Source organism: Pollachius pollachius (genome assembly GCF_949987615.1).
Source record: "Pollachius pollachius genome assembly, chromosome: 20".
NCBI lineage: Eukaryota > Metazoa > Chordata > Actinopteri > Gadiformes > Gadidae > Pollachius > Pollachius pollachius.
In genome coordinates this window covers 4670342-4697487 of record NC_136953.1, presented here as the reverse complement: position 1 = coordinate 4697487, position 27146 = coordinate 4670342, and the positions used below count along the sequence as shown (strand labels likewise).

Below are 27146 nucleotides of genomic sequence, written 5' to 3'. Positions count from 1 at the left end.
CGCTTAGCATGCGAGAAGTAGCGGGATCGATGCCCGCATCCTCCATTTTTTTTTTTTTGTATGTAACGTTTTAACCGTAAGTAAACCAATTTATTCAGGGCTATGTCCATTAATTTGACTCTTTTTTTATGGTGTTTTCAGTTAAGTTTCATCTTCACCAATAAAGAGACCCCCACCTTTGTACCCAGAACGACAAGAACAGTATCGTATACATTATTTTATTTTTTACTTAACAGTTAACTACTGTTATGTTTACTTGTTTTACTTTTAATCGTTACCTACTACATTACGTTCAACTCCTGTATTTCGGTTTTCCTTTTAGTTTTAGTTTCCTAGATGCTGTTGAAAAAGAATTGGAAATATAACCGCAAGCGGTGATTAACGGGGTCCGAGCAAAATTAAAAGTCAAGGACACACTAATGGAAGATATATAAATATAACATATAATTGTCATATTTAAGGAAAGATGTTCCACTTATAAACCTGAACTGCAGCCTCATTCACATGGTCAAGATGTCTATTGATAAGCACACAACATCCAGAAAACTCAAAGCACACATTCTTTTCAGGTGCTGATTAATGTGTTTAACTGAGTGGCAATGACAGAATGTCAGGTTCAACTTGTACACAATGATCTACTCAGGATTCGAACTCTAAACCTAAGGATCACCAGTATACGTCATTAACCAGTTGAACCGCTGACATACCTGAACTGCATGAAGCATCATTCACATTGTGAAAATGTCGATTGATAAGCACACAACATCAAGAAAACTCCAAGCACACATTTCACAAGAGAATGAAGGGCTTTCTTAAAAGAGTACAAATCTGAAAATTTGCACTGTTAATGGTATCCACCTAATGATAGCGTATGGTAGTTATACAATAACAAAATTGGTCATATAGGTAAAATGGGTTTAGACTGTGGACATTTGGCTTTTCTATGAGATTGTGGGAAAAGTAAACATTTTTAGAGCAGAAGACCAGGGTGAAAAAGATGCATCTGATTTTAGAGATTAATATGATGAAAGAATTTTGAGCCAAGGTCAATCTCGTAAGGAGAAATAAGTCTAGTTCATAATTTTTTAAAATAGCGCCACCTTTGGATGCAGCACCACAATTTGGGTTTATTGGTAGTGGGGGGTATTGGTATCCACCTAATAATAGTCCTGTTTTTTTATACAATAACAAAATGGTCATATAAGAAAAATGGGCTAACGCAAGCGCTAAGCTATTGGCCAATATTTCTCAAATGGATCAAAGTAAAACAAATTCTGTTTGATGATTTTTGTGAGGCTTGGCCTAAAGATTTTAAGTGGCGATTTTGGTGAATTTTTGATTATTTTTGTAGCCTGTGAATCTTTTTATCATGTTCAGAAAATTTCAAGAGTTTTTGACTTACGGTATAGGCTGCAGTATGACTTTTAGAGAATTTGAGAGGAAAAAAAAACGTTACAGAAACAATAGGGGCCAAGCAGCTTCGCCGCTCGGACCCCTAAATACAAGAAAATATTGCACGAGGTTGACAACGAAACAATATGTCTGACCTTTTATTTGACGAAAAGACACACTATGTACAAAAGACAACATTAATATAAAGGGACATGACCAAATAAGACGTCAGCTTTGTGTGATCTCTATCAAGCATGTTCATGAAATTCCTTCAGCGCCCACTTCTTGACGTTGATCTCTCCCTGCAGCCTGGTGTACTCTTCGGCCAGCGCCTCAAACTCCGTCCCCAGCATCTCAAACGACGCCAGCTTGGACTCGACAGACTGCTTCTCCAGCTGACGGTCTTTCAGCTCAGACGTCAGCAGATCTCTGCCACGGAGAGGCGGGCAGGGGGGAGGGAGTTGACATTGGAGCAGGCTAGGGGAACGTCCCTTCCTAAACCCTTACTGTTTCAGTGGTAATTATTTCTAACGATGATTAACGTTTAGCGATGGGATGACATGAAAATATGATGCCGCGATTATCCTGGCCCAAATAATCCAAATCGTACAATTTTATAGCGATGATGGAATTTCGTGTTTATCACACTATTGGTAGGATTTATAAACCTTCTGAACTAGGGCAGAGGATTCCTTAAAAGTTAAACACAACTTTCTAGAAGGAAATGCCTAGGACTTTGTACAGGAGGACTAAACAAGTGATAGTATACTATACTATAGTGACTTGCCTTATTTTTTTGTGTGCTGCTATGGTGTCGGCTGTGTAGGTGTCCAGCTCAATCTCCACTGACTCCATCCTGGAAGAGACAGAATGCGTTTGTGTTAAGTGCACAACTAAAAGATAGTTACTCCACCCAGCCATCATCTCACAAGCTAGATTAGAATCAAGCACACGATTGAGAACCATACTATCCCAAATTAGGGATCATTGACTTGAACTTCCAATTTAAAGTATATTTTTCTGAAAGCCTAATATTATGTTATTTAAGAGGAGATATACAACTGACACTGATAATAAACCAGTTTACCTGATTTTCTGCATCACCAGTTCACACTTGGCCTCCAAGTATTCCAGCTTCTTGCGGTCCAGTTGAGTCTGGATCGTCAGTCTGTGGTCCAGGATGAGCGACTGGAGGAGCTGTATGCACTTGCTCAGCTCCTAGTGAAGCAAGCCGTTTGGAAAGATCACCATGAGGCATCTCAAAAGAGACATGATGATTTCACAAGGAGTGGTTAACAAGAGTTATGTGAGAAGCTAAATCAAATATAAACGGGTGTCTAGTCTTAATGCATATACTGTTAAAACAAGAACTAGTAAGAAGGTTTCACAGTATTAGTAATCATTTGTGGTTTGTTTTGATTGGTGGAATAGTTTTCAGTTGTCAACCATTTCACCAATCTGCAACTGCACCCACCACTGTTTCACCATAGGTTGTGCTGTTGCTGGGGTTAGATTCAAGGGACTGTTTAAATACATTTAAAATATCAATCCAATACACAATTTTAATGCAAAAATACTAAAAGCATGAATTTTAAAAGCTCTAAATAAAAAATTTAACAAAATACAAACAAACAATGAAACCCACAAGGAGATAGAGCTGGGTCTGTCGCTGGAGCAGAATGGCGTTCTCGCGGCAAACCTCGTTCAGGCTCTCTGCTCGCTTCTTCTCTCTGTCCAGCTGGCCCGACAGGTGGGCCAGCTTGGTGTTCTTCAGACCGTCACTCTCGCTTTCTAGTGATGAAGGGAGAGAGTGGCCATGACACCTCCATGGGGTATCAACAAAAGCTATTGTGTCCACTAATAATTAAAAAGGAGCAGGCAAGATATTGGGTGGCTGGCTGATAGTCTATAGTGGTTAGGTTGTTTGACACAAAGATTCTGGGTTCGAACGTTTAAGTCTAGTCCGTAGGCATCCTTGGGCAAGATTCCCTAATCCCTACATTCTCAGCAATGTCTTACTGGAAGTTTCTTATAATAAATAGCAAGAAAAGAAAGACATTGGCGTTTGTTTTGTTTCTAGAAGACGTGGTCGTTGTGGCGTGAATGTACCCCAGTCAGGCTGGTAGTAGGACAGCAGACTGAAGCACTTTGTCTTCAGATGTCTCTCCAGTTCCTTTGGCAAACTCTGCTTCATTCTTTGCACAATCTGCAGAAAATAAGGACAAAAGAGATATACACAAAGCTTGATGAATGCAAGTCTTGTAATATTTCACGTAGGGTAAATTAAGAAAAAACATAGATAGATGCATGTGAAATCATATGTCAGTCCCGGATAACATGAGTGATTGAATCCCCAACAGAAGTCCCCTTCCTCCCCCCATAATGCACCCCTGCATTATTCTATATATATGATCTGATTACAACACACCTTCTCTGTGGGCAGGAGCTCCAGCACCTGCTGAGGATCCAGCCCCAGTAGAGAGGGCCGGTCCTTGCCCGTTTGGGGGGTGGTGGTGGTCGTGGTGGTGGTGGCGGTACTGAGGTCTAGTTGACGAACACACTGAGCCACTAGAAGACACCTTTCCAATGTGTCAAAGAACTAGCAGACACGGATACAGAACATCAGAAAGGAACAGAGGAGACCTCATTACCATGTTAATGTCATGAAAAATATATTTTGTGAGAGCTCAGACCTGTGTCTAACAAAATTGTAAAAGCAAAACAGAAATACGGTATTACACCCGTTGTGTGTGTGTGTATATACATACATATACACACACACACACACACACACATATATATATATCAGTCGAGGCTTCTCCATTGAGGAGAGGGAGGAAGATCCACCTTAACATCGTTGAGAATAAAAAAAATTTAGATTGCCCAGACTACTAATGAATTAATGCTCTTAAATATGACTACTTTAATGCCTTTGTATATGTAATGTTCGTTTCCCTTGGTAAAGGGACATTAGCATCCCCTATCACCTATTGACAATAACTTCAGGGAGGACGTTCCTCCTCAGCCTCCATTGACTCCCATTCATTTCCCAGAAACTGTTGGCGGCCGGTGAATAACTTGGGGTTCAATGGGAGAGAGGAGGAAAGTCCTCCTCTGAGTTGGTGTGACTAACTAAGGGATCTGGATCCCGCCTACGTCTGTTCATAGCGCATAGCTGCGCTATGAACCAATAAGCAGGAGCCCTGGCTGTGGAGCAGCTTGGAGGGAGGGGTTATCCCCTCGAGTCTAGTGGTGTGTTGCTGAAGCCTTCCGAGTTGCACTTTGGACGTCATTTCCGGTCTCGGAGCATTTATAGCGTTCCTGTTCGTCTTTGTGATTGTGTCATGAAATTGGCTAGTCGTTGTTTATTGTTAGCTACATTAGCCTCTTTAGCAAACCAGCCCGAAAACAAACAACAACTTTACATTGTATTGCACGCACAGAAAGACCATGCAATGTATAAATTGGTGACCGGAATAAAGTAGCAATGTAATCAAATGTCTAAGAGCATTTAAAATCGACATTAAAATGACCAACGTGGTACAAATACAAAAAATAAAAATCTCTTCACGGGCGCAGCCATTTTGTTGAGAGCGTCATCACTGCTCTCGGTCTACTCTCAGATTTCCGAAAGATGAAGACAAAAAGTGGGCGTGCCTCAGAGAAATGCCGCAAGAAAGCTGGGAGATCTTCGACTTTCAAGAGAAGGCCTGATTTGACTAATTGGCTTTGCATCCTTTCCTTCTGCCCTTGTAGTCCAAGACATGTTGCCCACCAGCTTTCAGAGTACAATGCTGCCACTGGTGGATTTGTATCAATTCACATAATTATACCTCCCTGCTATTTTGTAGTTCCCCAATACACCCTGAAACAACTTGAGTCTCACATTCTTATGCCACCATACACCACTAACAGTGCAAGCAGTCCAATGGCAACCAAGCACGCAGTCCTTCCTCCCTTACTTTAAAAACCACCACTAATATATATATATATATATATATATATATATATATATATATATATATATATATATATATATATATATATATATATGTGTGTGTGTGTGTGTGTGTGTGTGTGTGTGTGTGTGTGTGTGTGTGTGTGTGTGTGTCCCATACCATGGTCACGTCGGGGGGCAGAGTGGTGCGGTGCTTCTTCACGTGGTGGTCCTGCATCATCTCCTGCAGCGTGCGATGCAGGCTTTCCACCTGCAGCCAGCGACGCCTCTGGTTCTGCAGCTTCTGCTCTGCCTTGGATCAGGAAATAACCGTTTTAATGGCCAAGCACACTCACACATTCAAGGAATTTATCCCTGCTTTTTCCAGTCAAATCCCAGATAATAAAAATGTCTGTGTTTTATAACTGCAATACAAAAATATATCTTTAGATAACAATATTTACATGCGGTTAATAGTAAACGTATCTTACCTTCTCAAGATCCGTCTTGAGTGGGGCCGACAGTCCGGTTTGGTCAACGTGCTGTGACAAGGTTGCCAAGAGTTTACACAGCTTGGGGTTCTGCATCAAGTCCTCCTCAGTGAGGTAGCACAACGGGAAGGACGCCAGCACTAGGGTCGGGGAGAAACCAAACCACCACCACAACTAGATCGTTATAATGGACTACACCTGAAACACGTTACAAATAGTCTGTCTGTCTGTCTACCTGCATTTAATTATAGGGATGAAGTAGTGGAATCGTACCTTCTTGATGCAAGTTGTCTCCCTTCCCAAGTGAAGATTCACTAACAGTCTCAGCAGAAGACATCATCAGATCACTAAAATCCGAATTTACGTGAGTTGTACTGCCGCTCTAATACAACCAATGATAAACGTCTCGTACTAATACTGATGACTGATTAGACGACTCTAGATTATGAAGTAACTATTCGATTTGTTTATGTCTGCAAATGGACTTCCTGAATCAAGCTCAAGTCGCGCGCGTCTTCAACAAGCTTTGCTGTTGGTTGATTGGCCGTTTCCTCCTTCTAGTTTTTTTTGGCAGTTCCAAACTATTAGTGGTGAATGACTGCCCCCATCTGGTCGTCTTACCGCCCTACACCTGTAGACAAATGCATCATTTTTTTTATTACACCTTACTTCCTTAATATACGCACATAATATAGCCTACATACTTATATAATGTATATAAAGTGTTTGTAACTTAACAGGAAAATGACATTTTTGGTAACTGAACAGGAAAATGCATTTATGGTGGATGTAAAAAACCTGCAATATGGCATTATTAATGGACTGTTTTCCATGTGTGAGGGATTCATTGAATACAATAAAGGTGACCATTTTCACAGAGGCCTCATTGTAGGAAAAACACATGTGTTGCTCAAAATAAAAACAACGGTACTGCTCTTTGTACGTACCAGGGCACGGGCAGGCTAAACTAGTGAAGCTATACCACATTGACCCTGGGCCATGGACCATGTGCCCTGCCCTAGTACACAAAGGTAGAAGACACATCATTTGTATTATAACAACAGCTTTGTTGGCCTTATATGACTCCTACAGGGCCACACAGAATAAACATTCATATGCATGCTTTAAATACAACTATTTACATTAAACATAAGAAGAAAAGCTATAAATAATGCAACTTACATTAGTCACTGTTTTCATATGAAATATAGTGCGGTGCAAATATAGAATGAAACAGTTGAGCTTATTTCTGCCCCTAGATACCATTTTAGGAGGGTCATTTTCACTGTCATGATCTGGTATTGCCCCTTCCTCTTGCCCTCACACTCCCACCCCACTTCCCCAAGACACAAAGAACCCAGTGAGCCGTAAGAACATAGGAACATTTGCTGCTGCTGTTTGCCCCTTCTGTCTGCTCCTTGTGTGGCTCTCCTTTGTAAGCGTTTTGATAGTCTGCCCTTTGCCACCACTTCTAAAAATGTACACTGGGATGGGAAAACTCTGATGAAGAGGGGGAGGCTGCGGAGGAAAACTTGCTGGAAGTTTAATTTAAGGAACATCGATTCAGAATGTCATGCAATTTAGTTTATATATCTCTATGGAGTGACCACGATGATGATGATGATGATGATGATGATGATGATGATGATGATGATGATGATGATGGTCGCTAATGTAGGAATTTTATTATTTTGGTGGTATTATCTCATAATGAAAGGCTTAATGATGCTGACATTACTAAATAGAATAGGCCCCTTTCTTTTTTTTACATCGTTCTACTGCAAAACATGATAATCCCCTTGATAATATTGTAATCATTATCTTGTCAGAGAATTATCTTTGAAATCAGCAGCAATTTAGACATGATACCTAGAGAATTTCAATCCCTACATGTTCTGTGATTTTACACCACTGGCCCTTAGCAACCTGAGCGTGTAACCTCGGCCTACTTCTAGAGATCTAGAGCAGCGAGGCGGCACTTGTTTCCTGGAGGTGTGAACCCAGTCGGAGATGCAGGAAGGGTGCAGGCCAGGACGCTTCCCGTCAATAAAGCCATAACACTTTACTGATTTACATCCCATAATAATATGCCTATCCTCCATCAGCCCGAGAGTTGTGATGCTGGCCTGCTGCTCAGCATGCACGGAGCTGAGTATGTGACATGCAAGCTGTTCAGAAACCTTGTCTTAGTTTAAATGTGTACGGGCCACGCCCCATCTGTCCTGTGGACATGCTCAACATGTTATATGATGCTTTGTACAGACTTTATTCGTTGTTGTCATTACATATATTTTAATGAAAGGAATGGGCTGGATAGGGTGGCAAGGGCATTGACTCTCAGCTTAACTGAGTTTCATTCCTAATGTCAGCAGCAAGTCCTGGCATCATCCTTTAGCAATATATCTATCCTCTTTACCTGTTCATTAAAGAAACAGATCTAATAATAATAATAGTAATAATAATAATTAACTATGTCGTTCTGGTTGCAATCTTCTTTCGACACTTGCCGAATCACTTGGCAATCAAGCCGATACTTTCCAGCTACACTGCAGATGAGGCGACACGCATTTAGCCTGCAATCGCAATTCCTTAGTGTGTTCTAACGGCCTGGGTGCCCTTCTGACCAATCTGATCCGTGCGGTTCACACAGCTGCTTTCTGGCAGCAGGTGTGAGACATATCTGTTCTTCCCGAAGCTTCCTCTTCGTTGCTTTCGTAACCATGTCCTGTTAGTTGTTCTACTTAACTCTCATTCATTTGGAAAAACAGCAAGGAATTTTTATCCTTTGGGCTAACAAACTAATAACTATTTTAGAAAAGTTATTACACTGACACAACCTTTTTGCTTTGCATCACAGTTTACATAAAAATCCCTTGCACATATACATTAACATTAACATTGATTTTATAATACTTTACATCTTGTTATATTGCATGATCAGACACTACTTACTTTGATATAACGTATAGTATAGGCCTATCAAATTGGTGCTCTACTATGGTATAACCTACTGGACTATTACCCAATGGTGTTGCTGTATAGTAGTTTACACAATGCCGGGTAGTGTGTGGCATACTGGTTCTTAGTTATCAATGAGTGAGCAAAACCGGATACCGGGTCTTGTTAATTCGAGTACCGATATAACTGGCACGGAGTAAATCCAATAGATCCGGATGGGATAGAATGTCCAAATAGCCATTGGTGAAAACCGTGAACCAACCTCTAATTAAAAAACCAATCAACACACGCTAGACTAGATCGACGACATCTGTAGCCAATCGACAGCCAATATCGTGCCTGGGGCGGGTCTTTTGCAATTGAGGGGTGGGTTCTTTGAGGTCATTCAGTCCCTCGCCGATCCACTCTATCAGCGTGCTTTTGAGGGGACGGGTGGTTGGAGTAAGGAGGTGCCGGGCTACAGTGCACCACAAACGCGTTTTTTTTTGGAAGGAAGCCTAGCTGCACAACTGCATCACCACAAACAAAGGAAGGAATCCCCGGTGACGACTCGCGGAAAAAAGGAGATATACAACAACGACTGCGCCCAGGCGCGTAGTGAAAACACACGCAGTAAGATATAGCCCCTGTTTGATAGCTAGCGCCCCATTCAAAGACACCGAGGCACCGAGGTGTTAATAGCCTAGCCTAGCTAATTGCCCATTCGCTAGCATTCTCTGCCTGTAGTCTGAGCATCATTAGCTTCGTGGGCTCCGTTGACGCACGTCAGGGCTCGTCGGCCGGTGCGGTGTCATCCTGCTCAGTGAGCCCCACATTTTTACACACGGAACCGGCCGCTGGAGATAGCGTCTGCGGTGCCATCAGTCAACACCACCATCACCACCACCTATCTCCCCCGACCCCTTCACCTCAGCCCCTCTCCCTCCACCCTCCGACACACTGGAGATCCACAAGCGGCCGGGGAGCGGCGGCGGCGACGGGCCGGCCAGGCTGGGGGTTGTACCGGCTGAACCGCCGGGAGGCGGAGCGTCTCCCGACAAGCTGCCCGGCCGTGGTGAACTACCGACGGCGAGCATGGACGGGCTGGCGGTGGAGGTGCGGGGCTCGAACGGGGCCTTCTACAAGGTAAACTGCCGTCAGGAAAGGTGGTTGGAAGCTTAAAGTAAAAAGTTTCAACCACGAATTGGAATGTTTTTTATACTTTATTGATGTCTTGGGACTTCTCTAGCCATCCACTCGGTGAATATGAGCAGTGGTCCGGTCGGATGGGGATGAGTCCGGGTGTGTTGTGGCCATGGTGGGGTGGATGGTTGTGTTAGCTCATGCTAGCTGTGGGAGCTAGGTACCACAGTCATCAGTGTGTGTGCATGGCCCAGCCTAAATGCATTTTTAGCAACTGTCATGTTATTTAACCTCGCCAAACAACAATTACTATGTAGCACTGAAACGGCTGACTTAATATTTCTAAAATAGTTAATTTCAGTTGAATAAATGACGACTAATACTAGCCCTATTATGAGGCTGTGTTTTAGCATTGTCGTGCAATTTGTGATCTACATTGCTACGTCTGAAACCGGTAATATGTGTTTATAGTTGATCATACAAACTTAATTGTAGGATTTATCTAATGTCGACCGCGATGTACATATTTTAAGATATGGTCTACATTGAAATGTAATGTTTAGTTGTGAGTGTTTTGCTTTGCTTTCTGTGTGTCCACTTTCAGTTCATGTCAATCTTCATGGGAAAGGCTGACTTAAGTTTCACGCCTAGTCACATGGTATCGCTGTCGTCATTAAAATATGTTTTTTTCTTTCAAGCACAACTTTAATAACAAATCCAATTCGAAACGTTGTTGTGTTGTTTTTATTAACAAAACATCCGTCATCACCATTTTCGTTGAGGTAATTTGGACGATTTCATTGTTGTGGTACAGCATAAACTCAGCCAGTGCCTGGAATTGAATGGCATGAGCCAGTAATATGCCGATTTTTTTTAAACAGCATCGCAAGTATAATGGTACAATATTAGTAAATGTCCTTTTTGCGGTGGGTCTCAGTCCTTACACCGGCCCGGATGGTGGCTCAGTGACTATATTTACCCCCCCCCCCCCCCCCCCCCCTCACCTGTCGTTCTGTTTAACAGCCTGACAGCTTGACCCTGGCATGAATTAACTTTTTCCACTCTTCTATTCACTGCCTCCATTATCTTTCTCTATCTATCCATCCATCCCCCGCTCTCACCGCCATTACATGTGTCTGAGAGATGCTTCACTTAAATAATGCTGGAGATGGATGCTCACTATCTCCAGTTACAAGCGCTTTTGCTGTTTGTTTCACTGTAAAAGGTAGTCATGTTTGGTGGAGGGGAAAGGCAGCTCCGATGCTTGAACACTCGTGTTGTATGTTTAATTTTGTCATTCTGGGTTTGCCCCCGCAACCACCTATGACTCAAAAGAATCCTTTTTGTTTCTAAAATGTCAATAATGCAGAACTTGCAATATAGGCCCAAGTTCTGTTAATAGGACAGCCCCTTTTGGAGGTGCACCGAACACTGCGATTAACCAATGGTCTGTTCGGCTGTGGGAGGCCTCATTTTAATGTTATTTGCTGTATTCATTGTTATTTGAGGATATTTGCTGTTGGGGCCTCCAAAGATTGCCTACCATGCCCCGGCTCGCCTCGCCTCGCCTCGTTAGCCTAGCTTAGCCACCCTGTCTTCGAACCCTCCAGAATGAATGGATCATAGTGAAACTTCACGTGGTCTCGTGCCCAAACATGGAGGCAGGGCACGTCATAGCCCAGGACTGGCTGTGACCACCGCCACCTCCCCTCCTCTACACCCACCAACCCCCGACCCCATGCGTCACACCTCAAAGAGGGACCCGCCTGCTCCCTGTGGAAGGGGAGCGCTCCAGGCACACCGGCCTGCCTTTCCTGACCTAGCGTGCACACGCTGGCCTCCACAGGCAGCTGTCTCCCGAGCGACGCCTGCACAAACGCACACATTTCTTAATTTTGTGTGTGTTTTAGTAATAGTGGCTGACATGCAGCCGCCATGGCACAAATTTGGGTGGAAGATTTACTTTTCGTGTGTGTGTGTCTATTTGGGGGGGGTCCCAATGAGGTGTCATGGTACTAGCCAGACCATGACTGGAACCATGAGGCTCCTAGCTGACCACTACCGTCGCCTCCATACTACGCAAGCTTGAGGATTTGCGGCACACTCCTCGCCCCCCCTCTCTACCCATATAAGGCCGTGTCCTACTGATAGTTATAGTAACCCCCAGCCTCCACCCTTTTGACTTTAAAGGTGAAGCTGGGAGTTGAATGGAGGCCACTGACATAGCTTCACATAGGGCCGGTTATTAACGTTTCGCTGTCACATGCGTTTAGGGAGAGTTTCCTCAGCGTCAAGCGATCGCTACATATAGGCCACACCATGCATGTCTGCTCCGCCATGGTGCTCACACACACCGACCCCCACACTCCCTGGTCCACAACGCCACCCAGTCCTCCAGAAGCCACTCTGTATGTGTGTGAGGTATTCCTGGGAGGGCCGCCTGGGGAGGAAACTCGAACGCCCCTCGTCACTTTCCCTGACATGCCGGTGTCAGAGCCAACCAAACGGGATTAGACTTACACTAGGAATTCTACTCGGGGCCCAAGATTATTCTTTATGTTAATTTCTCTGTGTGTGTTTGTGTGTCACTCTTTCTCCGTCTCTCGTCTCTGTCTGTCTCGCTCTGTATCTTGGGAACTGGCTTCCAGCCGACACTGTGACTTGAACACATACTTTCTCAATTACTGAAATCCAGTCAAAATTACCCTGCCCTTTCCCCTCCCAAATCCCTTTTGCATCATTCCCTGTTGCATCTGTGTTTTAAAAAACAAAACAAAATAATCTCCCCTTTTGTTTTTGTTTTTTTTTTCCTCCTCAGGGTTACATCAAAGATGTCCATGAAGACTCCCTAACAATAGTATTTGAAAACAAGTAAGTTATTATTTACTAAAACACGTATAACATTTAATAATATAGTCCTGACCATTAATTTGAATTAATGAGAAAAATCAGTGCTGTAAGCAGAGAGATCGGGGTTGGAGTTGTGAACCTGGCATTTTAAACTACACTCGGCCATTGGCCACGTGCAGCTGTCTGTACACACACATACACACACATACACACACACACACACACACACACACACACACACACACACACACACACACACACACACACACACACACACACACACACACACACACACACACACACCCTTTTTATCTAGTTGGCTGGAGTGTGTAATGCAGACTGTTCCTAAAAATAGTCCCTCAAGGTATGCAGTCCGGTGGGATCGGAGGTAGGTCCGATCAACCCCTTCTCCGCTGTAACAGGCGCGTTAGTTTCCTTCCCTCATCTCCTGCCCAATGTGCCACCCCCCCTTCCCCCCCAGCTCATACTGTGAGTGGGGCTCCTGGTGTTCAACTGTCGTAAACCAAACACGCCTTATCTAACCCAACTAGACTCTTGTGTAGACGCAAACAATCCACTCGATGATATTATTTAACCAAACTCTCGAAGAGTATACATGATATTTACATTGAAAAGCTTGCGAGCTCTTTGCCGTGTTTTTTATCTTATCTTCCTTGATTTGTTTCCGTTTTGAGTGTTTGTGTAAAAATATATTTTTCAGGGGCCAAGGTGTCCCTCTGCGTTCTGTCTTCGGCCTCTTTAAAACCTCATCAAAGTTAATGAACCATTTAGATTTTATGAAGGGTACTTTGGGGTGTGTTTGTGTGTGCACTGATGGTTCTGCCCAGCATTTGGCAAGGCAGAATAGACACCCACTGTCTTAGCAAAAACAACAACCTCCACGGACAGCACAGTGGAAATGCTGTTTAGCTCGGCAGGTTTCTGTCGTCTTTACAGCCGGTGGGCGGTTAGACTGACAGTTGCTTTCTCTTTCGTTCCTCCTCCCCTCGTTCCCTCAAACAACCCAAAGCTGGCAACCAGAGAGGCAGCTGCCCTTCAGCGACGTGCGGCTCCCCCCTCCGGCCGATTTCAACAAGGACATCGGCGAGGGTGAGGAGGTGGAGGTAAGCCCGACACACCTCCACATCCCCGCCGGGACAAACCCCTAGAACAGCTGTAGCCACTAGTCCCAGAACACCCCCCTCCTGAAGCTAGGAGCATCCTGTATCAGTTAAAGTTTTACACCAAGCCTTCAGCTCCAGGATGGATGGCGGGGTTAGAGATTGGTATCATGGTAATGACCTGCCGTCGGCGTGTAATGGTGGGACAGAATAAGCGAATCTGATAAGCGACGGCCATTTTCTATAACCTTGGTCAACGTGCAGGGGGAAAGCGTGAAGCGGCCCCCTTTGTGGCCTAGTCGCTGGTCGTCAACGGTCCTGGTTGACTACAAGATGGCCACTGTTCTTGGGACTGTTCATATCCTGTATGTTGTGTTAGCAGCATCTTCTAATAGACAGCCATTTAAAATAGGATGTTAACGTCAAAGTGTCGCCCATTCCAAGTTGGGGTTTGAAATATTACAGGGAAGGGTTAAAAAAATGAGTCATACATAACCTGATATTTCCATATAATGAATGAAGCGTCTGAAACATTTATGAAAAGCAGCATACAGTGCAGGCAGAGCACAGTCAAAACTTACTATCAAAATTGGACTAATGCCAAAAAGCGGCTGATTTTCCAAGAATGCAGGGTAGATCAGAACGATTATGCTATCTTTTTTTAATTAGTGGTAATGAAGTGCTCGATAGGAGATGGGGTTTCGCAACAAACAATGTAATCAATCATAATGAATTGTTCTAAATGTCAGGGAAATATTTATTGAAAATGATAAATGGAGGATTCTAATCCATTTTTAAATGCATGACACACATTGACTTGCAACTTAAAGATAGTTAAAAGATGGGAAACATTTAAAAACTAACAATAAGCATATATAATTAAGCCATTTCGCTGACTTTCAGCAAATTCACATACATGTCAATAAGGAGCAGGCCGGGCTTTAGGGGGTCCTGCTCAAAGTGGTCGGCCATTGGGCTCTAGCTCTCCGCTCCATATTGGATCTAATGTAGTGCTGGTGTCTGTCCATCCCGTCCTGTTCTGCAGGTGTACTCCAGGGCGAACGAGCAGGAGCCATGCGGGTGGTGGCTGGCCCGGGTGCGGATGATGAAGGGAGAGGTGAGTCGGGGGGTGAAACCAGGCGGCCGGTGGGCGCGGTGGTTCCCAGCAGGTGGTGTGGGTCAGGGGGTCAGGACATTGGTCTTGCGGTCACTGACGGGAACAAGTGTGTGCTGATGAGATGCGTCTAGTTTGCTCGGGACGCTGCTTGTTCTCTGCCTTGTTTGTTGGTTTGATTTGTCTGTCCCCTTTGGCATTTACTACCAAACATGACTGGTCCCTCGAACCGTAAAAGAATCCCTTTTGTTGTGTGGCACCTTGCTAGGTCGATACTTCTGATCGCCTACCAGTTGATGGTCAGCCATTAGAGAAGACAAAGGTAAAACAAAACAAACTAACAAACAAATGAGTTATGTATGCCGCGCCATGAAGTATACGTCCGTTAATCAAAGGTTTTAAGGACATGCTGCCACCGTTATGAAGGGTGGCTAAATATTTACCAGAACAAGATGGCTTCTCCTCTTCAGCGAGGTCAATGCACTTTCTCCCCCGTCAGCCCTGGCTCCTGGGACATTTGTAATACATTGAGTGCCTTGCTGTTCTGCAACGGCAGCATCACAACGGTTTTCAAGGTCCTTACTTTTACAAAGCAGTATAGTGTAGTGGGGCTGTGTGGTGTAGTCACTCGGACCCAATGACCTGTACCTGAATCCACTGTCAGTCACTTTTGATTAGGGCTCCTGCTAAATTACCCATTTGGAACTGGTGGAGTCCAGGGCAGTGTGTGAGGTGTTGCGGTGGGTCAGTGAGATGGAGACGTTACAATGAGGAGTCGTGTGCTGGCACTGCTAGTGTCCCGGACAGAGGCTGGTGGGGATATTGTAATGTTATTTGGAGAAGTGTGATAAGACCAGGAATGTCTTAGTGTGGGTTGCTGGCTCTAACCCAAACCCCCGCTCTCTTCTCGCTCTCTGATTTAAACCCCATTTTCCTATTTCTGTTCCGTTTCTGTTCCTAATTCAGTTTTAGTCAGCCACATGGAAGAACAGTATTGCAACTTTGAGCAATTATTTGAACTGTTCCTATTGTTAACCATTGCTGTATTGTGCCTCTTGCCGTTAGAGGTCCACGGCCCAGTATTTTAATACATAGGATCGTCTCTATGGACTTTGGAGAACTCTGGAGGTGTATGTAAAAATCACGTGGCTGCCATTACCCTCTTGTATTTCAGTCTGGTTCGAAATAAACAGAGATAATCCAGGCTTGGCAATATTTCTGCTGCAGTTTATCTTCCATTTCACTTTTATCCTGACCTTTGAACAGAGTAACGTCTGTCTTAGACACGTGGACCTAATGCCGAATTTGCTCAAAGTGATGGCATGTAGCTAATTCTGTGTGTTTCTATTATAAATACTGTAAATATATATACGATTACAAGCCTTTTTTAAAGGCTTTACTCTGCCTCGACGGCCAGAACGGGGAGCATGCACAGGAAAGTCGGTTGAAGAGAGGGAGGGAATGACCAGTCGCACACCTACCGAAGATGACGCAAACCTGTTGGTGCGCCACAAGGCGCCCCCCGTCTGACCTGCGTGTTTGTCGTCCTCAGTTCTACGTGATCGAGTACGCCGCGTGCGACGCCACCTACAACGAGATCGTCACAGCGGAGCGCATCCGGCCGCTCAACCCCAACAGCCCCTCAACCCGATCCTCCTTCCACAAGGTCCCCATCGCCATCCCCGAAGACCTGCGGGACATGTGAGCGGAGCATACTCTACCCGTCTAAAGACGCGTAAACGCATGTGACGCTTAAAGCACTACTCTCGGGTCTGTGACTTTCGTCTGTGCCAGGGCACAGGAAGTAGACTCATCTTCACAAGGGTGCCAGTGGAAGTCTTTTGTGCTTAGGACGGTCCTGGTTAGTCTGCGTCCTGTGCCCTGGTACATTAAAGTAGACGACACCGTCTGTGCTACAAAGACACCTCTGTGAAACGGGTCCAGTGATGCACTCGATCCCTTTGCTCAGTGCAGATCTTGCCTCTTTAATTAAGTTAATCGTAACATTTTTTTAATGAAGAACACAATTGATCAAACGTCGACAATGCCACATTGAATTGCAAAGTTTATTATTTTCGTGAATGATCTAACCGTCCAAATGTGTTGCTCTTGATCAGCAACACTCGGCAACACATCAGAGAGGTGTTGTTAGATTACCTCACACACACACACACACACACACACCTGACTCGGCTTGCGCATTCTCTCCCCCTCCCCCCTTCCCTCCCCCCTTTCTTTCCCATCAACAGCTGTGCTAACGACAACATCCACAAAGACTTCAGGAAAGCCATTGGAGCCAACTGCATCTTCTACAGCGCCCAGACACATGAACTCATCGTGTTGGTCAGTACCCCTGCTCGCCTCTGTCTGACCCAGCAGGGACCTGTCCCATTATAAACACCAACTCTATTATTAAGTATTATTAGAATAATATTATCGGCAAGGTGTATATCATAAGTATTAATTTGTACATATTGAATGACATATTTCCATACAAATTGAGATGTGCTACTATGTATAAAAAGTGAAGAAAAACGTCAATATGACCATTTACGGTCATGGATGCATTATGCGTGACTCCATTATGTTCATCTCCTTACCTTCTCTTCTTGCAGTCGACGAACGAAACCACAGTGAAGCGCGCCGCGCTCCTCAGCGAAATGCACTTCCGCAGCATCCGCACCAAGCTAATGCTAATGTCCCGCAACGAGGAGGCTACCAAACACCTTGAGGTAGACTCAGAACACACGCACACGCACACACAAACTCACACTCTAAAAGTTAATCGTGCCTTCATGGAATAGCACCAAACCCTTGCTGTGGGTTAGGATGAGGACTACAAAGCTGACATTCACCTTGTCATAAGAACTTTACTGTACAGAATGCACATGTTTTAATGCACATTCGAACATAAAGCACTTAGAATTGGCAAAATTGTGCTCCACAGATTTACCTTCAAATGTTTTTCAAATTTGAATCCATTTTATTAGTTTTGTAAATCTTTCTTCAATAGAGTTTATGGGTAAGTTATTAGGGGTAAATGGAAACAGACATAATCACAGAAAAGCCCCAGCTGCGGGAACCCGTTCCCCCACCGCCCAATCACCTCGTTGACCCCCTCCGCCAGACGAGTAAGCAGCTGGCCTCGGCCTACCAGGAGGAGGTGCGCGTGCGCGAGGACTTGATGGGGCTCGCCATTGGCACGCACGGCGCCAACATCCAGCAGGCCAGGAAGGTTGCGGGCGTCACCGCCATCGAGCTGGAGGAGGAGAGCTGCACCTTCCGCATCTACGGAGAGGTGGGGCGGTCGTCGTGGCAACGTGACAATGACGACGGTGGACAACGATGACGTGTTTCTGATGAGGTGTGTTGTTTGGTTTCAGACCCCTGAGGCGGTCAAACAGGCTCGAGTGTACCTGGAGTTCAAGGAAGACTACTTCCATGTGCCCAGGAACCTCGTAGGTGAGTGGTCCGCGTGCTCCCCCTCTGGTACTAAGCTATAGATGGATACATGGCTGGATACGTGGGTATTTAAACAGAAAAGCCATCACAATATGCTGATCTATTCAAAGAACCATACTTGAGTCCAGTAAAGGATCATTATATTGGAGGGAGTGGTATCGGACTAGCTTTCAGTCTACCTGACTCTTGGTTCCGTCTCTACCATTTCAAAACCCTCTCTCTCTGCAACCCCACAGGCAAAGTCATCGGCAAGAGCGGCAAAGTGATCCAGGAGATCGTGGACAAGTCGGGCGTGGTTCGCGTCCGCATCGAGGGCGACAACGACAAGAAGCTTCCCCGTGAGGAGGTAGGCAGGCAGGGGTCCAGCAAAGACCACCAGGCCGGCAACAATGAGGTGAATGGACCTGTCATCAGGAAGCCCCCCTTTTCGCCCCACAAACTCACACCCATGTGCTTATTTTATTTCTCTACTCAACGCAGCTACACTTCTCAATGCATTTTTGGAATAGCTTTGTATTTGTTTCACTCTTGTCTTTTTTTTGTGCCAGTTACTTGTTGATCTACATCGTATACATTCTAACTTTCAATACATTTGTGGTGTATTTAAAAAAAAAAAAAAAACTGATCTTGCTGTGTGGTCTTCAGCCCACTTTCCCAAGACAAACGCACCCTCCGTCATCTAAGTTTTTACTAAAAGGCTGCATTTCATTAAAGCATTTTAACTCATTTAGGCCAGTATTTTGTGTTTGGTCGTGCTAGCTGCAGTTCAGCTGCAGCTGGGATGTTTTCCCTGAGCATATGTTGAGAGTTAAATCAGATTTGGGGTGGACGTGTGTCCTGACAGATTGCGGGTCCCTTCCCGTTATTAGAAAGCAGCATGACAGTACCAGAAACATACTAATATTATATACATATGGGGCCTCTCTATGGCCCACTTGCGAGTATTTTGGTCTTGGTAATGTAAAACGTTGATCTTGATCGTGAAAGTGCTCCCGTTTTTAACTCATGTTAATCACTCCTGCTTTTTCTCCCCCCCTTCTATCTCTCCTTCTTCGTTCTTCCACTTTTTCTCCCCTTTCTCCCCCCTTCCCTCCATCCCGCTCCCCCCTCCCCAGGGCATGGTCCCGTTCGTCTTTGTGGGAACCAAAGAGAACATCAGCAACGCCCAGGCCCTGCTGGAGTACCACGTGGCGTACCTACAGGTCAGTCACCCCCTCCCTGTCCTCCACGCCCCAAGGGGGCAGCACCCGTCCTCTCCCGGGCCTCTCCTGGGCCTCTGTGTAGACGGCATGGCGTCGTAGACCAGTGCATTATTTCGAGAGGGGAGGCTGAGTGAGTAGGGAGGGGGGGAAGAGAGAGAGAGAGAGAGGAGTGAAGGTTCTGGTGTGCGTTACACATCATGTCGGTCACCTGTTCCCCTGACCCCCTGCCCTCCCCCAACGCCACATGTAGAAAGCTGCTGAGGCTGCTTCATTCTGAGCCTGTATGCTTTAAAAATAGTCGTGTTCTCCCCCTCTCTGGGACGGGTGGGGGCTTGGGTGATGGGACACACATGGAATAAGATTACCAGCTATCTGGACACCGGCATCCAAAAATAACAACACACACTCACTCACTCACACACACTCTCGCAAACTCACACTCGCACACACACACACACACCCCCACTCAAAGGTCAGCTGTTGTCGTTGGAGGCAGCTGTTGCATTCTTGGGTGACCCCTCACCCACCCTCTCAGCCCGCTGTAAGGACTGCTGTCAGCGGATTTAAACCGGTCAACTGCCAACCGCTCCTGCCCCAACAGGCATATATATATATATATATATAACGTGGATATATATATATCTCAAATCTACGTTTCCAAACGATTATCTCAAAACTTGGCACAAAACCGAAGTCAAGTATATATTTATATATGTTCAACCCTTCCACTCACTTCTTCTACTCCCTCCTGCTTCCTGTCTGTACAGGAAGTGGAGCAGCTGCGTCTGGAGCGTCTCCAGATCGACGAGCAGCTCCGGCAGATCGGCGTGGGCTACCGCGCCCCCTCCGGCCGCACCGGGGGCCCCGGCGGTCCGGCCGCCAGTGGCCCTGGGGGTGAGCGGGAGAAGGGGTACCTGACGGACGAGAGCAGCAACTCCCTGCACAACTCGCGCGTGTACGGCGGGCGGGGCCGCGGACGGCGCCCCTCCAACAGTCAGTACTCTGGTGGCTATGGTGAGGGCGGCGGGGGGAAAGGTGCTGCTGTTCACATGTCGGTGATGGTGACAATAGACCTCTGAAGAATAAGTCCCGCCTCCGAGGCTCCCGGATCCCTCGGTCAAATGTCTACCTACCGACAATCCAAAAACCAAGTCGAAACTAGATGGAGAAAGTGTGTAGTTCAGTGTTTCCGTTAGAAGAAATGGGTGCCGGTCATGTGATCCGGAAGGTTTCATTTTAACGTATTTTTATTTTATTTTTTTAACTTCTTTCAATATTTGGCAGCTGTGAAGCGTGCCGCTGCTGACTTAAAGTCAAGTGTATCGAGAGTTTCTCTACTGCTTGCAATGCGCATAAGCCTCGTGACCCTTCCTTCCCCAAGGCGGTTTCGCTGAGCAGTCTTTATTAGAGCTTAGATCGGGCCCAGAAAATCAAGCCCGGCCCGGCCTGACACATTAACTGTAATTATGAGCCCGAGCCCGATTTCAACCCGACATTTTTTTTAATAAATGTGTAACTTTGTACACATTTGTTACTTAGGCCTACTCTGCTAAATATATATGTCAGGGACAATGTATAGAACGCCGGTCATTATTGGGAAAATAAGCCCCGACAGGGCGAACAGGACACCAACGCGCAGTGGAGGTGTCTTGCTTCGCCCTGAAGGGGCTTATTTTCGATAATGACCGGCGACGTTCTATACATTATCCCGCTTATTACACGGCTATTACAAAAAATAACTTCACATGGTGTGTCTTTTTACAATTTATTCGTTACTGTTCATTTATTCGTAGTGTTGATCAGCAGTGAAATAGTCTGCCAAAGACATTGACGTCGCTTAGCAACCGAAGACGCTGGGGTTGACAAGTTACAGGACTACTACCCATGCAAGTGAACGGAGCATTCCACGGCATTGAGAAGACCCGTGTAATAAAGGCCTTTAATATTTCTGTTTATGGCATAGATTTCTCCTCAAATTAGGCCAATAAAGCAACGATAAAAAAAACCCACAAACGCTCTACCAAAGGCCCGGTCCAACCCGACTCAAGGATGGGAAAATATCGGTCAATCAAACCCTCATTTTTTTACATGAATTGGCTAAACAAATGACCACTGTAGCATATTTTTACACAATTCAAATTGTGCAGAGAGAATTATTTCCATTGGTCATTCTGACCGGAGACATTTAGAATTTTCGACCCTCCTCATTTTTTTCCGGTCAATGACCGGTAATTACCGGACGACGGAAACTCTGGTGTAGTTCAAAACGTAACGCAGCTTTTACTTCCTCACCACCTACAGAGTTTGTTATGTACGATCATTCAAAAACCCCATGTTATTTCCCATAGACATTTGACCGAGGGAACCGGAGCCTTGGAGTTGGGACTCATTCTTCAGAGGTCTATGGGGCTCGACGAATATTTTATGAGGCCGTCGCCACAGTACGCCTAGCCTGGGAACCAGACCAATCAGCCAGCTCGTGATGAATTTTCGTCTTTAATCAGGTTTCCGGCAGATCTGGACTGGGTCGTCCGATCACAACTGTTATCTCGTTTGGGGTGGCGTTCATTCATAGGACTTAGATCACTTTTTCATTGCTCTAATTGGTTGTTAGGCTATCCGATTGGGGAATTGACTAATTCGCATTTTCGAATTGGTCTGGTGATGTCAGGCGAAATTACCCGTCCACAAAAAAACCCTTTTTTAGTGTTTCTAGAGTGGTTGCAAGGCAAAATACTGACTTTTTTTAAATAATGGTTTTAAATGTAGGTACATTAAGAGCTGATTATGGTTCCACGTTTACGCAACGCAATGACCACACAGACGCTTCAACGCAGTCGTGAACCTTTATGCTTCTGCGTCGGGTTTTAGTAAGCGGACCAATCACAGCCCTTGCTGCTGCGTCGCCTCGACGGAAGGTTACAATTTTTGGGAGGCACACGTCAGGCCCTTGCGGTGGACGCAAGGAGGGTCCGCAAGGACGGAAGGGGTACGTAACCCCCTTGCGTTGCGTGAACCTGGGACCATAATCAGCCCTTTAGTTTGGACACGGCTTGGTTATTTTGTTTCTGAAAATGTCCCTTCTGCCTCTTTCTCGCCCTGCTACCCTCCCTTTATGGGACCATTGAACCCTAATCTTTTCCCCATCCTCCCCTCCCAGGCACCAACTCTGAGCTGTCCAACGCGTCCGAGTCCGAGGAGGTGGCGGAGCGCGAGCAGCGTCCCCGCGGCGTGGGCGGGGAGGACCGGGGCGCCCGGCGTGGAGGGAGGGGCCGGGGGGCCAACGCAGGCCGGGGCCGCGGAGGACCCAGCGCCAGACCCACCAACTCCATCAGCTCAGGTACCCACTCACAGCTGGAGGTGGAGGTGTACAGGCTGACGGAACTGGACATCGATGGCATGTTGCCTGGGGCTTGCAGTCTAGACGGTTAGCCTCATGCTAGCTAGTCTGTGTTGGAAGGTTGCCGGTGACTTGCCTTGTGTTAACGCTGTGTTCCTCACAGTAAAACCCTGGACCTTTGAACAGGTGGCACACACCTGCCATGGGTCGCTTAAAGGAAGTCCGAGCTGTTCTCCTGCTAGATCTCCTGCTTAACACGTGCAACATAAGAACATGGAGCACCGCTCTTCAGGACGTTAATGTGTCATACAGTGGCTCAACAAATCTTAGATCAAGATGACTTGAAAAGTTATTCTTTTTGAAGACCAAATCCTGATCATATAAAGAAAATAATTGTAATTCCAAATAATGATTATACAAACATTGTTAAAAACATCTTGTTTTACGCATCTATTGAATATTCACAAATACATTTTTCAAAATCCTTTATATTAAACCACCTCTTAGCTAGTGGACCTTGACATATCTGTAGTCAATGCTGATCAATTGTGATTCTTGATGCTATCAGTAAGGAGACCACTGTTATTGTGTTTTTTTTCCTTAAAGTCTCCCACCTGGAAAGTGGGAGCGGCTTAATCTTATACATAAAGACTTTAAATTAAATGTGACACTCGACACAACCTTACGTTGTATCGAGGGATGGGGGGCTCACTTCAGTCAAAAGGGGAACACTCGTTTTACAGACGTTTGGCGCCATCTGCTGTTGTGAATCTGTCCTGTAATTCCAGGAAGAAAAACCCTTGTGTGTGCTATATGGTAAAGAACCAGCTTTGCTTTTCAAACCACAGCTGGATCCACCTCTGAAATGGCGTTGTATTGACATGTGTGTGTATATGCGTGCGCTCCAGTGCTGAAGGACCCGGACAGCAACCCCTACTCCCTGCTGGAGGGCGAGGGCGAGCAGGCCGAAGCAGCCGATGGCGCCGGGGCCGGAGACCGCCGCCGCCGCGACCGCCGTCGCCGTAACGACCAGGAGCCCAGCGTGATGGACGCCGCCACCGAGGAGTCGGACGGCCAGGCCGCCACCAGCGATAACGGACTTGGTGAGCAAGGACCCCCCCCCCACTGGGGACGGGGCCGCTGTGTTTATCAGGGGGTCACAGCAGAAGAAGAACAGGACGGAAGTTCATTTTAAACATTATTGACGTCATTTATTTATTCTTTCATTTTTATTTTAAGAAGCAAGCAATACAAATCTCTAGTTAATCTATAAGTATTTATCTCGTGGTGTAAAGGTGTTGCACCCCAAGTTTATTTTTTTTAATTTTACTGAAACGTAAAATTTGTCATTTATCAGACCGGGGTTCCTGATTATTTGCTAATATAAGACAATCGTTTTTTCTTTGTTCCATGTAGAAACAAAATCACTACTGCAATGTTCTCCAGAGCAGGGATGTAAAGGTTGTGGACTGATTATGGCCTTTGATAGATTAGGACCTTTAGACGGCAGCAAAGTGTGTCGTTACTCTTCCCGGACAGTGATGCAAACTCATGACTGTCTGTCTTTAAAACGACACACACGTACACAAGTACACCCACCTTTGAGTCTTTAACCTGACCCTTTTACAGACGAGGAGGGGAGACCCCAGCGTCGCAACAGAAGCCGCCGCCGTCGTAACCGTGGCAACCGCCCCGAAGGTGGCTCGGCCAGCCGTGACAGACAGCAAGGTGAGGGCTTTGGCTCCGCCCCCGCGGTACACGCCACATGGATTAGATTGCTGCCGCTCAAATAAATAATCAGATTGATTCCAGAGATGAAAATGGCATCCATAGCAGTCAACGCGCAGTCTAACTGAAAAACCAGATCGCTGAATGCTGTAGTTGACAATCAGAATTGATTATTCATCAAAGCCCGGGACTGATGTCATTGGTTTATCACCAAATAAATAATAATGGAGATTATATGGTGAATGTTTACCTCATCTTTAAATAATATTACATTTTTATTTTTTATTTGATTTTCACCGTCCTGTACTTTCTGCTGTGGCACCCTCATTGCCTGTCTGGGGTTAATAAAGTTAAGGTTTGTCCTGCAACCAATCACGTGCTAGTTAGACCGAGCTAACTCTGGTTGCATTTCCTGTGCGGCTCTCCAGTGACTGTGGCAGACTACATCTCCCGCCCTGAGTCCCAGAGCAGGCAGAACGTTCCCCAGAAGGAGAACCAGACTGCCCCTGAACCCAAGGTACCCAACGTCCACAAACTCCACGCTCACACCTTCAGGGAGGACTCTGGTACCATATCTTCAAGGGGCTGTTGGATGTCTGGTCCATACAGGGTCAATTAGAACATGACTCCATAGATAATTTGTGACGGATCCCTCTGAATCAGATGTTGAGTGGTCAGCAACACGACTCCGACATCTAGTTTAGCCTCATTATCTCCATCATAAAGTTTTAACACCTCATTGCTGGATTACTACGGTTTTGTTAATTTCCAGAAGTCTATTTGTCCATGCAAATCGGTCCATATTCATTACTGAATGATTTGTTTTCTATTGAAGAGTTAAGTAATGCAATATGGTACAATGACTTTTAAACATTAACACAACCTGTTGGGACACACTAGCTGGAAACTAAACTAATACCAAGGATTCGGGTGCAGACTAGTGTGAAACCTTCAGCATATGAGGAACAGAGCGCCAATTGAAAGATACCATTTGGTGAAACAAGGTTGTACATGGAGTCACGTTTCTGTGTATCCAACGATTCTCAGCAACCGTCCAAAACTGAAACTTTAGGTCAACTGTTAATGGAGTCGTCTAGGAAAGGACATATGTACTATCCCTTAGAAAAAGCCAGTCGTATCTTGACAAAAGCACATTGGAGGAAGAGTTTCAGGTTTCTATGTGGTCATTAACATTGCTTCTTGGGTGCTGTGCGGCCGGTAAAGTGATGCATCTTCTCTTCTTCCTCCAGGAGAACGGAACAAGCACCAAGAAAGACGAGCGTGCCCCCTCCAAGGGCTCCCCTAGCAACGGCGTGGCAACCGCCAGCGAGACCAAGGCCTTGGTCAACGGGGTCTCGTAAAGAAAACGGCACCAACAACAAAAAAATAATAACCACAAACCACGTGTATTTAAAAAAAGAAAAAAATAGAGCGGCCCTGCCCTTCTGGAAGAATCCACGTCTAGAGCAAGACCTCATGGCAATCTGTGTCCCTGCTTGCATTAACTTTAACCTTGAACCGAAGAGCGAGAGAGTGAGAGAAAAACAAGTACCTGACGAAAAATATCTGAATTCATACGTGTGCGAGAAAAACGTAACGTAAAAAAACGACAAACGCATCTACTTAAAAAACACGTTAAAGGTGTATGCTATCCTATCTATCAGTACTTAGTGCTTATTTTTAAGAAAAAAACACATGACTAGCTTACCAAAAAAAAACAGAGCTGGTGGAAATGACTTGATTTTTAAAGAAATACGGAAACACAAGAAACAGGACGAGACTCTCTATGTTGTTTGTTTTTTAGTTTTTTAAACTAATGTCCTCTTTTTTTTTGTTGTGTCAATTATTTACGTTGTCGTTGTTTATCACTGGTTTTGACTAAGGAGGGGGTTGGACGGTGAAAAATCGAACGTATTTTCCCGCCAAAACCGACGCGTCTATCGAAGCGCGTTTAACGTCGAGAAACGAAGAGCGAGCTAGAACGAGAGAGTGAGAGAGGGGCGGCGAGGTCGGCAATAGACGCACGAGGGCGGACTTTGTTAGCTGACGGTCCCTGCCTGTGGCGTCGGGCCGGCGGTGCCACGCCCGGGGGGGAGAGGGGGGCGGAGTCAGGACGAGATGGACGGGGAGGCGGGTCTGGTCGTGGGGGCGAATTATGGTTTACTGATAGACATTGTGCCTTGAATTTGGGGAAGCTAAAAAAAAAAAAAGACTAAAAAAAACTTGAGTTTATCATTTCGATTTTTTTCCGTTATTTTTTTCTGTTTGTTTCACAAGAAGAATAAAAGCGAGGGAGGGGTCTGAATTCCTTTTGTTCGTTTTGGTTAAGAGACGGATGGACGGATGAATCTGAGAGCGAGTGATGACTAGACAGTACAGGGGTGTTACTAGTGGCGGCGGAGAGCGAGGAGTACAGGAGCGGTAGTGGT

General features: G+C 45.5%; 2 protein-coding genes across 4 annotated transcripts; one reads left to right on the top strand and one right to left on the bottom strand.

The window, feature by feature from the left end:
- Positions 1-1590: 1590 nt before the first annotated feature.
- haus4 (HAUS augmin-like complex, subunit 4) lies at positions 1591-6302 on the bottom strand. The gene is made up of 9 exons (XM_079757808.1): positions 6094-6302; positions 5821-5960; positions 5511-5642; positions 3821-3991; positions 3502-3598; positions 3038-3183; positions 2480-2610; positions 2180-2248; positions 1591-1821 (listed from the first exon to the last, which is right to left on the bottom strand). Exons 1-9 carry the CDS (start codon positions 6158-6160, stop codon positions 1641-1643), a joined length of 1134 nt encoding a protein of 377 aa, XP_079613934.1. The 5' UTR covers positions 6161-6302; the 3' UTR covers positions 1591-1640.
- Positions 6303-9188: 2886 nt separating this feature from the next.
- On the top strand, positions 9189-26800 carry fxr2 (FMR1 autosomal homolog 2). 3 transcript variants are annotated; one of them, XM_079758402.1, is made up of 17 exons: positions 9189-9903; positions 12719-12771; positions 13781-13874; positions 14917-14988; positions 16538-16686; positions 17235-17328; positions 17601-17717; positions 18113-18283; positions 18369-18447; positions 18684-18841; positions 19563-19649; positions 20417-20642; positions 22810-22989; positions 23898-24092; positions 24619-24717; positions 25146-25234; positions 25968-26800. In XM_079758402.1, the coding sequence occupies exons 1-17, from the start codon at positions 9853-9855 to the stop codon at positions 26076-26078; spliced, it is 2025 nt and encodes a 674-aa protein (XP_079614528.1). In that variant the 5' UTR covers positions 9189-9852; the 3' UTR covers positions 26079-26800. The 3 variants fall into 3 exon arrangements, with proteins under 3 accessions (XP_079614528.1, XP_079614527.1, XP_079614529.1); XM_079758401.1 differs by having other exon boundaries at positions 20417-20663; XM_079758403.1 differs by lacking the exon at positions 24619-24717 and having other exon boundaries at positions 20417-20663.
- Positions 26801-27146: the final 346 nt, after the last annotated feature.

What these genes read in the sequence shown, in the direction of transcription:
- fxr2 (XM_079758401.1), top strand. Translation starts at nt 9,853, where the DNA reads ATGGACGGGCTGGCGGTGGAGGTGCGGGGCTCGAACGGGGCCTTCTAC. An exon ending in GCGAGGGTGAGGAGGTGGAG is followed by an intron (nt 13,875 to 14,916) that starts GTAAGCCCGACA and finishes CCTGTTCTGCAG; the next exon opens with GTGTACTCCAGGGCGAACGA. An exon ending in CACCAACTCCATCAGCTCAG is followed by an intron (nt 22,990 to 23,897) that starts GTACCCACTCAC and finishes CGTGCGCTCCAG; the next exon opens with TGCTGAAGGACCCGGACAGC.
- haus4 (XM_079757808.1), bottom strand. Translation starts at nt 6,160, where the DNA reads ATGATGTCTTCTGCTGAGACTGTTAGTGAATCTTCACTTGGGAAGGGA. An exon ending in TCAAGACGGATCTTGAGAAG is followed by an intron (nt 5,643 to 5,820) that starts GTAAGATACGTT and finishes TCCTGATCCAAG; the next exon opens with GCAGAGCAGAAGCTGCAGAA. An exon ending in CTACTACCAGCCTGACTGGG is followed by an intron (nt 3,184 to 3,501) that starts GTACATTCACGC and finishes CTTCATCACTAG; the next exon opens with AAAGCGAGAGTGACGGTCTG.